Source organism: Natator depressus, chromosome 7 (assembly GCF_965152275.1).
Source record: "Natator depressus isolate rNatDep1 chromosome 7, rNatDep2.hap1, whole genome shotgun sequence".
In the NCBI taxonomy this organism is placed as follows: domain Eukaryota; kingdom Metazoa; phylum Chordata; order Testudines; family Cheloniidae; genus Natator; species Natator depressus.
Window position 1 is genome coordinate 81,328,061 of NC_134240.1, and position 15,563 is coordinate 81,343,623.

General features: G+C 38.6%; 1 protein-coding gene across 2 annotated transcripts in view; it reads left to right on the forward strand.

The window, feature by feature from the left end:
• Positions 1–13,024, forward strand: part of TSPAN15 (tetraspanin 15) — a 37,021-nt gene extending 23,997 nt beyond the window's left edge. Inside the window, exons 4-8 of one of the 2 annotated variants that reach the window (XM_074959961.1) lie at positions 1,739–1,834; positions 3,826–3,942; positions 9,661–9,708; positions 11,117–11,233; positions 11,720–13,024. In XM_074959961.1, coding sequence (XP_074816062.1) covers positions 1,739–1,834; positions 3,826–3,942; positions 9,661–9,708; positions 11,117–11,233; positions 11,720–11,872 — 531 coding nt within the window. In that variant the 3' untranslated portion in view covers positions 11,873–13,024. The remainder of the gene's footprint in view (positions 1–1,738; positions 1,835–3,825; positions 3,943–9,660; positions 9,709–11,116; positions 11,234–11,719) is intronic. The other variant, XM_074959962.1, reaches the window with a different exon arrangement.
• Positions 13,025–15,563: the final 2,539 nt, after the last annotated feature.

A 15,563-nucleotide genomic window follows, 5' to 3' on the forward strand; every position in this document is an offset into this window, starting at 1 on the left:
TTTTTAAAACATGGAAGATGAGAGTCTTACATAATCACGTGGTTCCATGAGCTTGGGATTTAAGAAGAATAACCAAATATTGCAAGGCTTGGGTAAAATTATGAGAGTGAACAACATTTTCTGAGTGCCTGCATGCATCTTCAGGCTCTTTCTTTAGGAGAATTGGACTGGTACCCAATGTACTAGTAAGGGGCATTACTCTAACTCCTGACCACTGTGGGGTTGAGAGCACCAGTCACGTCTCTTTTTTAATTTTATCACCTGAAGGGGAATCTAACCCATTCTGCCAGGGCAAAGCAGTCAAAGTTGTGATTTTGCAAATCAAAGACAAATTAATTCTACCACGTGTACCCATGAAATCTCTTCCAACCCAGGGGACCCCACAGCATGTTGTCCTAACCCACTGTGTCTACATAACTCAGAACAGATAGAGCAACAAGAAACAAATACCTCATGCAAGGAATAACCCTGAAGGAAAGAGGGCAACAGAGGATGGGATGTGCAGCAGCAAGGAAAGTAGAGCAGGAAGAAGCCTGGTTCCACTTTGTGCCTCCCTTTAGGGAGTGTGCCTGGGTCCATCCAGTTAATCCTGCCAGTTGTAGGCATAGATCTTGCTGGGCATGAGTAAACTTGCATATAGCTTGATTTGAGTGCAAGGTTACACTGTAAACAAGGGTGTGAGAGACTGTGTGCTGGAGACCGGTTGCGATAAGCGGGAACACCCTGAACTGATAAGCTTGTAATATTAAGGTGAGGACATAAGCAATATGGGTTTACATGATCTGCAAAGTGATTGGTCCTGACGTGATCGATACGATGTAGATTCAAGAAGTATAGATATTGGTAGCTTGAAAAAAAGTCTATATACTGTGTAGTGTGTGACTTGCTATGTAATTATGGTTCCACTCTGTACCTAACCCCTCTGTGTCTGGGCCTGGCCAGGATGGGCATAGAGCTGTTACATGCCTAATAAAGTAACCCGAATGAGTAGCTGGAGTTGAACGAGTTTTTGGATCCCAGAGAACTGGATGAAGTGTTTTCCCAGAACTGGACCAGGTGTTCTGGCTAAGCTGAGTGGAAAAGTTCTTGGCAAGCATTCCAGAAATGATATATTGTGAATTTACCATTTGTAGCTCCTCTAACCCAGGAGGGCTGCCTTTGGCAGGCCATTGCCCTCGAACTGCCAGGGATCTGGACCATTCCCCAATCCCACAATCTGAGCTGGCTTGTTAAGGGTCAGGTTGCCCTGGACTTGGTCTCAGATGACCTGTGCAGTTTCCTGTCTCTACCACTAGCCTGCTGGGTGACTCAGGGCAAATCACTTCATTTCTCCATCCCTCAGTTTCCTTATCTGTAAAATGGGGATAATTATACTTGCCTCCTTTGTAAAGTGCTTTGTGTTCTATAGATGAAAAGTGCTATGTAAGAGCTAGGTAATGTTAATTATTTATACTATCATAAAAAGTGACATCTAAGACACTGATTATCCAAAAACGTATGCATGTGCTTAAACTTTAATCAGTGATGTCAATGGGACTACTTATGTGCTGAAAATTAAGCAAGTGAATAAGTCTTTACATGATCAGGGCCTAATTTAGTTACTACCCGCATCTATAATGACAGAATATCTGGTTGTGCTAGTTTTATGCCCATTAGTTACCCTATCAATAAGTGCTGAGTCTTAAATATTGTTGTAGAATATGTAAGTGATACATCTTATTTTGCTTTTGTCCCCTAGACAATTGACTTTTTAAATGATAATATCCGAAGAGGAATTAAGAATTATTATGATGATCTGGACTTCAAAAACATAATGGATTTTGTTCAAAAGCAGGTTTGTTTTTCTGGGAGTATTTAATTAAAACTAATTCTAGAAGGGAACGTGGTAAACCCCTGAATGTCACTCTTGATAATAAATATTACGGAGAATATTCTTCCTTGGTGTGTTAATCTAACTCACATTAACGGGGGGAATAGACTCCCTTGTGTGAGCTGGAAAATCTCTTGTAGCCTTCTGCTGGCAGGGATTTTATGGAGTTCTAGTTGGCTTTTAAAGCCCCCTTTCCCTCCCAGGTGTGAGGAGTGCAAACTGCAACCCCTACACCTCTGAATGTGAATCTGGGACTAAGGGCATGATTCAAATCCTGCTGAAGACAATGCAGAGATTTCCTTTGAAATCCACTGTAATGGGCATTGGACTGGGTTTCACTTACAAAAGCTATGAAGTACTGTATTTTGCTTAAACAGATTCTTCAGATTTCTTCTTGAAATGCTTACTGAAGGAAATATATCTGTTACTAAAATTCAGAAATGATGTTGAGCGCAGCTGAACAGAATTTAATAGCATACGTGGTTGACTCATTGCCTTTATTAAAGCTGCTGTGTTAAAATATTTATTGGATTATTTAAGAATTCTGACATATACTTTTGAGACTATAGAAGAAACAGAAAGTGTTCAGATGTGTATATAGGGAGCCATACAATGTATAGATGTGTTAAAAACTTAAGTGGCTTAGATGGTGCACAAATTTTGTAACATCATTATGGAAACACCACGGTACTTTCAAAAACAAAGTAAACATGGAAAAAGTTTTCAAAAGCAAACCATCTAAGCTATCTTGTCATTTTAGTTCATACCCTTCTAAGAGTTTCCATGTTATACAAATAGTTATATATATGGACAGTGATTATAAGTACCAGTGATAGATAAACTCACGCTTTTTCCTCATTTTGAAAAAAACAATAGCGGGGGGCTATTTAACTGGACTACTGTAAATTAACTATATTTGTTTTGTTTGCAGGATCACAGTCCTATTCTGTTAATTAAATCACTTTGAAAACATTCTGCTGTTTTTTATAATTTGCAAGAACATCCCTAGATAAAATATCTTTTTTGTGTTTAAAATCTTTTTCATTTTTTACAGGAACCTGGTCAAAATTGACCAGCTCAAAATTCAACTAAAAAAGAAATAAGTTTTGTGTTATTCAGATACAAACCAAAATCTATCATCTTTCAGAAATAGAGCTGGGACTGAGTATCAGTTACTTTTACTGTCAAATTTAGAGTAATGGCTTAATGAATGATAGAGGGACATGACATGTATCCATAATGCTGCTAGTCATTTTGAATAGACAGCATATTGAAATTGGATCCAGCTCTTCAGGAGCCCGATTCTTTAGATGTCTTAATATTCTTTCTATTTTGAGGGGCAATGCAATGTATGTATGTACACGCATGCGCGCGCGCACACACACACACACAAACACACACACACACACACCTGCTAATCAAAGCAAAGTTGATAGTCCCATTATAACCCCAGCTTCAACACTACCCATTAATGGCATATGTACACTAACAGCAAACTGGATCTTTCAGTTTAGCTTTTCCCTCCTTGTCAGTCAGATAGAAACTTTCCTGTGGATACAATTTTATATAAAATAAAGTATTTAACCATCGCTACAAACATGATGAGAGCTTTTCCTCTTTCATTTTGCCTCTAATCATGTGATTTTACTGGTTTCTTCTATAAATGATGCTTGGGCTTTTTACTTGAAATGTTGACTCTGATCCAATGCATTTTAAATCTGATTTTCCCTTATCCTGCATATTTTATTTGTGACTTTGACTACAATTTTGGGACATGCTGTGCTATAACTTTTGCTAATGAGTCAATGGTATGACAAGCAGACGTTTTGCTGCCTCTTTTCTCTCTGATACTTGAGCTTTCTTAAAATTACCGGTAATTCATTTTTATATTTGATTCATTCTGCAATTATTAGAAACATTTTTATTAAGACAGATTTTTTTTTCTTTTTTTTAAGTTTAAGTGTTGTGGTGGGGAAGATTTTAAAGACTGGTCAAAGAATCCGTATCATGAGTGTTCTGCACCAGGGCCATTAGCCTGTGGAGTGCCCTATACTTGTTGTATTAGAAATAAGGTATGTATACTCTATTTGTTCTTATTATTTTAGCTGGTTTCTATTAAATCTCAGTGATTCACAGAAAAATAACTGTCCTAAATTACTCATTCTCTTAAAGAATAACTTTTCATCAATTAAGAATCTTGGGAAGTATGTCTGTTAATTAAGCAAAAAGGAACAGATTTTCATAGTTGCTAGGTTTTTATGCTAAGCATAGTCTCCACAAGGTTGTTATGGGGCCAATATAGTATATAGTGGGGTGGAGCTTGAAGTGGGAGCTTGTGATCTGTGACTCTGAGGAACTTAAAAAGGGGAAAGTAATTCTGATTTGGCTGCATACTAAATGCTTCTCTTATCCTTGCTAATTTGCACGTCACCTCTAAGTTCTTATGACTGTTCATGCTTTCCCTTTAGCATTGTATGCATTCTCATAAGTTGCATTCACATGTGTACGTACACACATACTTTTAACTAGCAGTTCATCCCCAACGATCTGAGAAATCTGAATACATACAATGAGAAACTAACCTCTCCTTTTCTCAAATGGCATGACACACAGCAGGAAAATTGGTCTGAATAGCTCGAAAATACCCCTGCTCTATCTGCTGCGTGCCCAAAAGCAGTGAATGTCAGCTTGCTGTCAGAGAGAGAGGCGGAAACTAACTTTTCTTTTTTTCATGTGAACCCTTCCAAAAGTCCTGGTTTGGTTAGAGATTTGGAACAGTTTTAAAATCTATCAGACCCATCACGAGCATTCTGTAATCAGTGCTCTTACTTTGAAGGCTAAGTGTAACATTAAGTTTGATAAGGAAATGATCCACAATTAAAAAAAATACTGGAAATGCCTTTCCCACTTTGTTTCAGTCTTTGGAAGTGAGGTCTGTGTACAAGACAGAAAAATAAGGTATTTGTGTAGTTCCTCAACTTTGTTCATTGTGCAGTTCTGTGTTTTCCTGATCCTGACCAAATTAGTTTTGAAATAAGGGCATTTGGCATTGACATCTGTACTTACTGCATACATCTTTCTGCATGTGCCCAGGTACTTCTAGTTCTCCAACTTGGATAAAAGGCTACCCGACTGTCTTTTATACTGTATTTGTCATGCCAAATCTAAACGTTTGCTTTCTGCACAGATCCAGTCAAAGATCTACTGGTAGATAACTTATTTTCATCTGATATAAATAACCCTTTTTATGTACTTCTTTAAGTTAGTGCTCCTATAAAGAATTTTTTGTTAAAATGGTTTGCAATAATTGGCTCAGAAGTCGTGCTGTATGCTGCTTGTACTGTGCATATATTATATAAAAGTGTGCATGTTTATTTTCCTTTTTTTATGCCTATGTTGTTTTTGAGAACTGAAAGGAAAATATTTAAATATGTATCACAGCTTGGATAGACTCATTCAGAATTCAAAACTAAGCAATTAATATTTTAAGTCTTATCTGTTTGAGAGTAATAAATTCAATTGTGTGAAAATCCTTTAGGTTCAGTCATTAGCTGCACTGAGGTAACATGGCCATTGCAAGGACCAGGAACTAACCCTTTAAATTGAGGATGCAGAGGGATGGTGGTGACCAATAAAGAACAATCTAGATTCTTGTTAATTCACAATAGTAATTTTATTTCCAATATACAGGTCTAAAGTGCAACCTCACTTTTAAAATTGGTTACTTCAAATTTGTGTGAGAACAGTAGTAGAAACTACACAATACTGGTTACTTTCATAAAAAAGCTTCCATAATTATTCACTTAGATTTATTAATTCATTTTTGGTCAACTTATACTCCTTATGTTCAATTTTCGTTAATATTTGAGTGATGGACTTTTTTTCTGGCATGAATATTGCAGAACAGTACTTTGAGAGTTGCATTCAAGGGTATTTCCACAAAAAATATTTTCTTCTCATCTATTCAGGGAACTGAAACAATATCATGTGACTTTCCTGACCAGTCACAAATAAAAAATACAGCATGGGTTCGAAATGTAAACAATCAGTCCATAGAGTATTAAAAAAGAAAAGAAAACTAAAACTTTGTTACATTAAAATACAGAATGTAGTCCATAGATATTTTATGAGGAGGAAGAGGCTGAATTCACAGAATAAATGTAGTCTTTGAATTATTTACTCAGCTCTGTTTATCAAAGAGCAAGGTCAAACACCAAAACAAAATACAATCTTTTGATTTAAGGATAGACTACTAGATTGGATATTGTAGTATGTTTTACATTTTTTTAAAAAACTTTTCTATTATGAAATAGAAGAACCTTGAGTCATGAATGTGCCACTGTACGATCTGTGGAATCTTGCAGCACTGACTCTTTGATCTAATTTGTATAGAAGACCGTACCACCATGTCCATAAAGCAGAAGTCTTTTTAAAAAAAAAATCAAAAAATTAATCAAACTTACATGTTTGACAAATGTTTCCAAATACAGCTTGGTTTCTGTATGGACACCTACAGGTATGATTTATAAATACTCATTCACTCTGTGGTCATGGAAAACTTCTGTTAACGTGTGATGGCCAAATTCGGATCTGATGTAAATCTGAAGGAACTCAGTTGGAGTCAAAGTAGTCACCCAAACCATAGCATTTATCTGATGCATTTATCTTACACTGCTTTGTTTTAGCCAATGTTACATCTAAAATTAAATGGTGTAATGATGTTCTGTGTTGTGAAGCATTGTGTTAAAGTCTGTGTTTATGCATTTGGCTAAAATGTTTTGAAAAGTATTAAATCACTTGCAGCAGAGGTTTCATCACATCTATGGGCCGAGTCTTGAAAACCTTTACTTATTGGGAGTATTGTCAGAACACTTGAGCTACTCCTGTTGACCTAGGTAGGATACTCCTCTGAGCAAGGATTTTCAGAATTGGCCTAAAGACAGTTCGGACAAAATAAATTTTAATGACTCTAATTTTGTGCCCACAATTGGTGCTGCCAGTTTACTTGCAAGTTCAAAATTGGAGGCCAGGTTTTTATGCCTTAAAAAAACGGCCTGACTCTTTGGTTTCTGCAGTTTTATTGAGGATTGTCAGCATAAGATACTTACTGCATGAGATATCTTGAGGCTTCAAAATAGATCCAAGGTTTTTGAAAAATATAAAATAAATATTTCAAACAAAAACCTAGAAATTGTGCATCCAAATGAAAGCTGTGTGAAAGAGGCTCTGCATCTCATTTATTAAAGTAATATATTATGTAACAAAATCTCTGAATATATGACTTCTCTGGACCCCTATTACAAAATCAATGGTGTCCACTTTGCCAGAGGTAAAATATGTCTTGAGAGATGTAAAACAAAGGAGCAAAAAGGACTGAGTTGTATTAACCTTAGTCTGAAGGGTGTCTACACTGAGACACTACCAGTATTTAGGAATCATAGAATCATGGAAATGCAGGTCTGGAAGGGACCTCGAAAGGCCCACCACCCACACTGAGGCAGGATCAAGTATACCTAGACTGGCTGGTGTTTACCTAACCTGTTCTTAAAAACCTCCAGTGATGGAGATTCCACAGCCTCCCTCAGTTAACCTGTTTCAGTTCTTAAATATCCTTATGTGAGAAAGTTTTCCCTACTATCTCATATAAATCTCCCTTGCTGGAGATTAAGCCCATTACTACTTTTCCTACTTTCAGGGGACATGGATAACAACTGATCACCTTCTTTTCTGTAACAGCCCTTAACATATTTGAAGACTGTTATCAGACCCCCACTCAGTCTTCTTTTCTCAAGACTAAACATGTCCATGTTTTTTAAAACCTTTCCTCATAGGTCAGGTTTTCTAAACCTTTTATCACTTTTGTTCCTCTCCTCTGGACTCTCTCCAGTTTGTCCACTTCTTTCTTCAAGTGTGGCATCCAAACCTGGACACAGTATTCCAGCTGAGGCCTCACCAGTGCGGTATAGAGCAGAACAGTCACCTCCTATGTCTTGCGTACGATATTCCTGACAATACATCCCAAAATGATATTAGTGTTTTGTGCAACTGCATCACGTTGTTGGCTCGTATTCAATTTATGATCCACTATAACCCCCAGATCCTTTCCAGCTGTACTATTGCTTAGCCAGTTATTCTCTAGTGTGTTTTTGTGCATTTGATTTTTCCTACCTAAGGACAGCACTTCACAGATGTCTATGTTGAATTTTATCTTGTGAGTCCAGTTCTCCAGTTTATCAAGGTCCTATTGAATTCTAATCCTGTCCTTCAAAGTGCTTGCAACCTCTCCCAGCTTGGTGTCATCTTCAGGTGTTATAAGCCTACTCTCCCCTCCATTATGCAAACCATTAATGAATATATTGAAAAGTACTGGACCCAGGGCAGACCCCTGCAATACCCCACTAGATAAATCCTCCCAGTTTGACAGCGAACAATTAATAACTACTCTGGGTATGATTTTTCAACAAGTTTTGCACCCACTTTATAGTAATTACATCTAGGCCACATTTCTATAGTTTGCTTATGAGACTGTCATGTGGGACTGTGTCAAAAGCCTTACTAAAATCAATATATATTACGTCTACTGCTTCTCCCGTATCCACTAGGCCTGTAATCATGTCAAAGAAGAAAATTAGTTTGGTTTGGCATGATTTGTTATTGACAAATCCATGTTGGCTGTTTTTTACCACCCTATTATTCTCTAGGTGCTTACAAACTGATTGTTTTGTAATTTGTTCCAGTATTTTTTCAGGTATAAAAGTTAGTCTGACTGGTCTATAATTCCCCAGGTCCTCTTTGTTCCCCCCTCTAAAGATAGATTCTATGTTTGCTCTTCTCCAACCATCTGGGACCTCACCCATCTTCCAGGAGTTCTCAAATATGATAATCCCTAGTGGTGCTGAGATTGCTTCAGCTAGGTCCTTCTGTACCTTAGGTGAATATCATCAGGCCCTGCCAACTTGAATACATCTAACTTATCTAAATATTCTTTAACTTGTTCTTTCCCTATTCTGGCCTTTGTTCCTTCCCCCTCATTGTTAATATTAGTTGTATTACGCATCTGGTCACAATTTACCTTTTAAATGAAGACTGAAGCAAAACAGGTACAAAACACCTCAGCCTTCTTGGTGTCTTCCATTATTAGCTCTCCTTCCCTGCTAAGTAGTGGACCCACACTTTCCTTCAATCTGGTCTACACTACAAAGTTAGGTCAACATAAGTCACTTTGTGTCAACCTATTTGTGCATGTGTCTATGCTCAAATTTGTATCCAGACGAAGTAAGTGCCCCATTACAGTGATGCAGTAAAACCACCTCCTTGAGTGGCGTGAAGCCATGGTCAACCTACTGTGACTGACACAGTGCAAGTGTAGACACTTTGTGACTTGTGTCTACCCTAACTGTCCTCCAATAGCTGTCTCACAATAATCCAATCTTTGTGACAGGGACTGCTCTAGTCACCATAAATTCTACTGGCCAGGTGTTACAGACACTGGAAGCCACCCCCTCTTTAAATACCCTTGTATTTTTGAATGCCTTTTCCTGACTGCCCACCTTGGCAAGCATACCTAGCAGCTCACCCTAGTGTGGAACTGCCTAACCAACCATGCCGGCTCCATGCACAAGACATGATCCTACCTGGACAAGGAGGGCCTGTGAGGAGAAGAGGCTGTGTAGGCACAGCTATGGCTTCACTGCAAGTTTTGAAGTTGCTTTTACATAAGTGAAAAGTAAAAATAAATTTGCTTTTGTGATGATTTTTTCCAATTTTTGACATTTATTTTTTCTTTTCAGACAGACATTATGAACACTATGTGTGGATATAAAATGATTGACAGAGAGGTAATTTAATTGTAAAGTCTCTTAATTTTAAAGTGTTTCATATTTCTTCTTTCTGGATTTTGTTAAGGTTAAGTAAATTATTAATATAATGCTTACATTATTTAACTTTTTTTTGCCAATTTTTGAAGTATAAAGAAATCAAAGATTAACCTGATTTATCTAGAGTAATCCATGGGGAAACATATGGCTTGCCTGTGAAATGCTCTCTTTCTTCCACCTTTAGGTTTGCTGGTTTGACTCAGATGAGAAATACAGACCAACTTCTAATACTGCATATTTAGTATACAACAGACCATTTCAGTAATGCTAATGCCATGACTAAAACCGGGAAATTATTTTTTAGGAAAGCCAAGGCTTCTCACTAAATAAAAACACATCTTTGTAAAGCTTACTTTTAGTTCTTACAGTATCTTATATACCATAATAGTTGGTATAAAATATAGAAAACTTTACAAAATAATGTAACAGTGGAGAGGAAGTAGGACGCTCTGTATTTTTTGTGGGCAGGCTTTTAATGCTTTTTAAGTATAGTTGTGACATATGGCCTAGTCCTGTAGATCTCACTCATGGGACTAGTCCATTGACTTCAATGTTGTGGGCTTTGTTGGGACTAGCCACGTGAGAAAGGGCTGCAGGCTCAGGCCCATAGTACAGTAGTGGAGTGCATACTGAACAGAAGCCAATAACTTGATCTGCCACAGGTCTGTACTTCATAGGCTTGTAGAACAAGAATTACTGTTGGATTAAATACCTCTCTCATAAGGCATTTAGCATAAATTTCAATTGTTCATTTTTGTAGATTGGCAATCACCTTTAAATATGATCTTTCCCTTCATTTAGGCTCATTGACTGAGGGCTTTATCCTGCCAGCTGCTAAGCATTCCAGTCTGGCCCTGATCCAGCAAAGTGTTTAAACATGTGCTTAATTTTAACCATGTGAGCAGTTCCATTCATTTCAATGGGACTACTCATGGGCTTAAATGTCTTGTTGGCTCAGGTCTAGAGTGCTCAAAATCTTGTAGGATTGAGCCTTATATTCTTTTGTCTCCAGCCTACTTGGAGCCTATTGCACTTTGTCTATGGTTTTGTATTTTTGTATTCCAGCAGAAGCAGCTTGGAAAGTAGGAATGAAAGGGTGGACAGATACCTCTATATTCCATATGGTCTAAAATTAGGATCAGGTATATTTTTTTCAGCAAAGTATAAATGGAATGTAAAAAGCACTTGTTTAGACTTGAAAAACTTCAGAATGCATTATTTGAGAGTTGGTGATAAGCCCTCTGTGCCAAATTCAAAGGGTTTGCATGGATGTGAATGAAACAGAATTTGACCCTTTATATTCCAAAAATACATCTCTGTTCTCTTCTAAGTAAACCGTTGTATGAAGGTATATTTCATTATTTTACAGCGCCTGAGTGTTCAAGACATTATATATATCCGAGGATGCACAAATGCAGTACTCATTTGGTTCTTAGACAACTACAGCATCATGGCTGGTGTCATGCTTGGCATATTGTTACCCCAGGTAAGGCTAGGCCATTACATTGTCCGTTAAAGGGAATATTTGGTTCATTGCTTTGGTAAACAAAATGGGATTTGATTTTATAGTTAATAAAATACATTTTTATTTAAAGTTTATGTATTCTGTAAACTTATGTGGCTGGACCTTTGTGCCTGTACAGAGCCCCACTGATTTAGTGACAGCAATGTCATATTTTGCATTTTTTCATGACCCTAATCACCTCACCTGAACTCTGCCCACTAATCTGTCTCCACCAAGACTTATTCTAACATTCCATACCCCAGAGTGGTTTCAAACAGCCACTGTTGTCTTTTTTTTAAATCAGCTGGTCATTAATATATGTCCTTCATTTCCCCCAAATGTGGATTTTCCCTTCCCCAAGATTGCCCTAGCTTGATGCCCCAAATTTTATATATGAAAATGTAGAGTGAGAGGTGTTGGATAAGCAGTACTTTGTCTCCTATTTATATTTGCTGTTTTATTTTACAGTTCCTTGGAGTGTTGTTATCTTTACTTTACATAACTCGCGTAGAAGATATCATTGCTGAATACAAACATAATGAGGGTCTTTTACAAGAAACACAGCAGAAATCAGAAACTGAATTTGCAGGCACAGGTTGCTGTATGTGTTATCCTGAGTAACGTAGCTGCCATGCAAGACCTCAAGTGCTGTTTAAAAAAACAAATCTTGTGTTGTGGCTTGTATGTATTTCTGCAGCTGTTAAAGATCTTGAGCTAATTAATCTGTAAACCTTTCTGATTTTTTAAAAAAACGTGTACTTCAAAAACAGAACCTTAACTCTCTCACCATGTGTTCTTAACTGCTTTTCCTGTGTATTTCAATTTTGAGTATGCTTTGTATTTTCACAGGATTTCTCAAGCTGTGCACTCTGGGGCATTTCATACCCTGGAGAGTGCTAAATCTCATGCTAATTGAAACGTGGGCCAGGTAATCCAGTGTGTTCAAACATTTATTTTGGTGCTTTCCCCAACTCTGCTGCCCAGGTGGCTGTTTGCCTATAACACAGGCCCTCTGTCTCCCATCCTGTCCTCATTTATATCTCTAAGGCAGCAAATGGCCTCCAAGGCTGACACAGGCTAGCTGTGGATGGTTAACTGCAGTGTAGACCTACCCTCAAAGCACAAGCCCAGGGGCCTACCCTGCTTGACAGTGGTTGTCTGAACTTTTTCTAATGATTACTGAAAGATCTGTGGTGAGGAATACTTTATGTTGGGAAAACTCAGAGCTAAACTTTTTTGAAAGAGCTTTTTATTCTAGTGTGACATATTTAAATGTTTGTATTTTCATATTGATCCCTAAACAGAAGGGAGACTTGTGTGTCTTTGTATATGGAGCTAAATTGTAACATCAAATACATGTTTAATAACTTTTTCATGCTGGTCCTGACTAGGGCTGCCAATTTTGGTTGGACATATTCCTGGAGGTTTCATTGCATGACATAAATTTTAATTAAAGATTAATCTTTAAGTCCTGGAAACTCGGCAACCCTAGTTACTGATTTAATGATGTAATATAACTGCATGTAATGCAGCACACTTTCATAAATGAATCTTTTGTGCCTTTTAGTAATGTAGGTATACACTAGTGTTTGAGTCAGTCAGGTAACGCTTTGACAAACTTTTTAATGCAGTTTATTACTGTACAGATTTTGTATGAGAGTTATTGAATGTTTGGCTAATTTAAATTTTGTAAATCTTGTATTTTCCCCTCCAAGTAAATTAACTAGATTGCCTATTGATTTTTGGAGTTGTTGTTCTGTTATGTGCAGATATTTCATTTTTAAATTGGATTGTTCTCATAAACAATAAATTTTATGATTTGTTTTAAAAAACAAACACTTTATTTCAGGGATGGGCAAACTTTTTGGCCTGAGGGCCACATCTGGGAATAGAAACTATATGAAAGGCCATGAATGCTCACAAAATTGGGGTTGTGGTGCAGGAGGGGTTGAGGGCTCTGGTTAGGGGTACGGGCTCCAGGGTGGGGCCAGAAATGAGGAGTTCAGGGTGCGGGAGGGAGCTCTGAGCTGGAGTGGGGGATGGGGACGGGGTGAGGGCTCTGGGGTGGGGCTGGGGATGAGGAGTTTGGGGTGTAGGAGGGTGCTCTGGGCTGGGATGGAGGGGTTCAGAGGGCAGGAGGGGGATCAGGGCTGGGGCAGGGGTTGGGGCGTGGGGAGAGGCTCAGGGATGCAGGCTTCCAGCGGCGCTTACCTCAAGCGGCTCCCGGAAGCAGTGGCACGTCCCTTCTCCGGCTCCTACGTGGAGGCGTGGCCAGGCGCCTCTGCATGCTGCCCTGTCCGCAGGTACTGCCACTGCAGCCCCCATTGGAGCGCCAGAGGGGGCCACTGGAACAAGTAGGAGCTGGAGCGGGACGTGGAGCGGCCCCTGACTCTGCTCCCTGACTAGAGCGCCAGAGCAGGGCCATGCCGCTGCTTCCAGGAGCCATGTGGCACGGCCCCTGATCCTGTGCCCTGCATGGAGCGGGGCCATGCCGCTGCTTCTGGGAGCCATGTGGAGCGGCTGATGACCCTGCTCCCTGGCTGGAGCGGGACAAGCCCCAGACCCCACTCCCCAGCTTGCGGGCCGGCTTAAAACAGCTTGCGGTCTGAATCCGGCCTGCGGGCCATAGTTTGCCCACTCCTGCCTTATTTAAATCTGATTTCGATTATAGTTTTAAAGGGGATCTGTTCGATCATTAACTTTACTAGATTTGAGATACTTACAAGAAAAATCTCTCCCTAGTCTATTTTTCATGAACTCTCAGGCAAGTGCAGAGAAGTTCAGTTGTTATGCAGCTGTAGGAGTAGGGGCTATATTGTGGAGTTATATTCAACTACCTGAAGTAATAAGATTTTTAAACAGCAACAGAACCCTTTTTTTCTTGAGAATTTTGAAGATTTGGATGTCAATAGTCTGCATAGTATCTTGGCCTTTTTTGACTGAGGAAAAATATCCATTTTTTGTCTGAGTGCCTTCTCTGTAGTATTTCCAACCCCTGTCATACTCACAGGCAAAAGGTGAAGATATAATTGGGTTCTGCAAATAAATAAAAGCCAAGTGTTAGGCCAAGAAATCTTTTTCTGGTGTTTTGTTTTTACCTTCATGAACCCTTCCCTTTTTTCCCTGTGTGTGTGGTGTTGTTGATACTCTAAGTGGCATGGCAAAAATCCAGCATCACCTTTTTCTCCTTATTTCTTCTCCCATTCCTGTTTATTTCCTTTCCATTCACTTCTCTTGTTCTCTCTTTCCTCCTCCTGCATTTTCCCACTAATTTCTTCTTAGCTTTTCTCATTTACCAGGGATATCTAATATAGAAAGCTCCATATTTCTTCAAGGGTCCTTGGTGCCAGAAATGTCCAACTTGATTTTAAGCTACTATCATAGGAATTAGAGAGGGGAAACTCCTACTGGATCATCCAGTCTACTCTGTCAGTAGGATCATCCCTACAGTACATTTTCTAGAGTTCTGTTCAGACCAGTGTTAAATATTTCTGATTATTTCAGTTTTATAGATCTTAGTGCCATTAAGTTTTTCCTGATATTTGAGTTGAGACACATGATTTCAGTGCCATTAAGTTTTTCCTGATATTGAGACACATCTGTCTCTGATGGGTCATCTTTGATAAGTTTAAGGGGAAAGGTGTGTTTTAAAGAAGGATTTGAATAAAGAGACAGAAGGAATTGTAAATGAAAGGGGCATCTTGAAAAGAGGAATCAAGATGAGTACTGGTGAAGGATAAAAAGGGACATTTTGGAGGGGTTTAAACAAAATCAGGAAACAGAAAACAATGAAAGAAGGAAGGTAGGGGCATGGTATTGAACATCAGGACATACATCTTGAACTTATTGTGGAAAGTGAGAGGAAGCCAATGTCAGATTGGCCAGCAGAGTACCAACCTCAGGGCAGACTTAAGAGCTAGTCGACAAACCCCAATTTAGCTATGACTTCCATACTTAGATTTCACCAACCAATTATCAAGTACAAACTCGTCAGGCACTATAAGAGTCACAGACAGCTCTCTTGGGTACTCCAATCTATCTTGTCACTTAGGTAAGCTTGCCTTTGTGATAGATGGTCCCTTACACCACAAATCAGCAATATTTAGGTTACTTCCACTCCTAAAAGACCAGTCACTTACCCCAGGTCATTTGCACCTTACATCTCACACCAAAGAGAATGCTTGTAGCCAATCCGATAATAAAATATACACAGATTTATTATATAGGAAAAGGAAATTAAAGAGTTGTTTACAAGGTTAAAGCAGATAAACATATTACAGACAAACAAGTTCCAATCTTAAATTTCAAAACA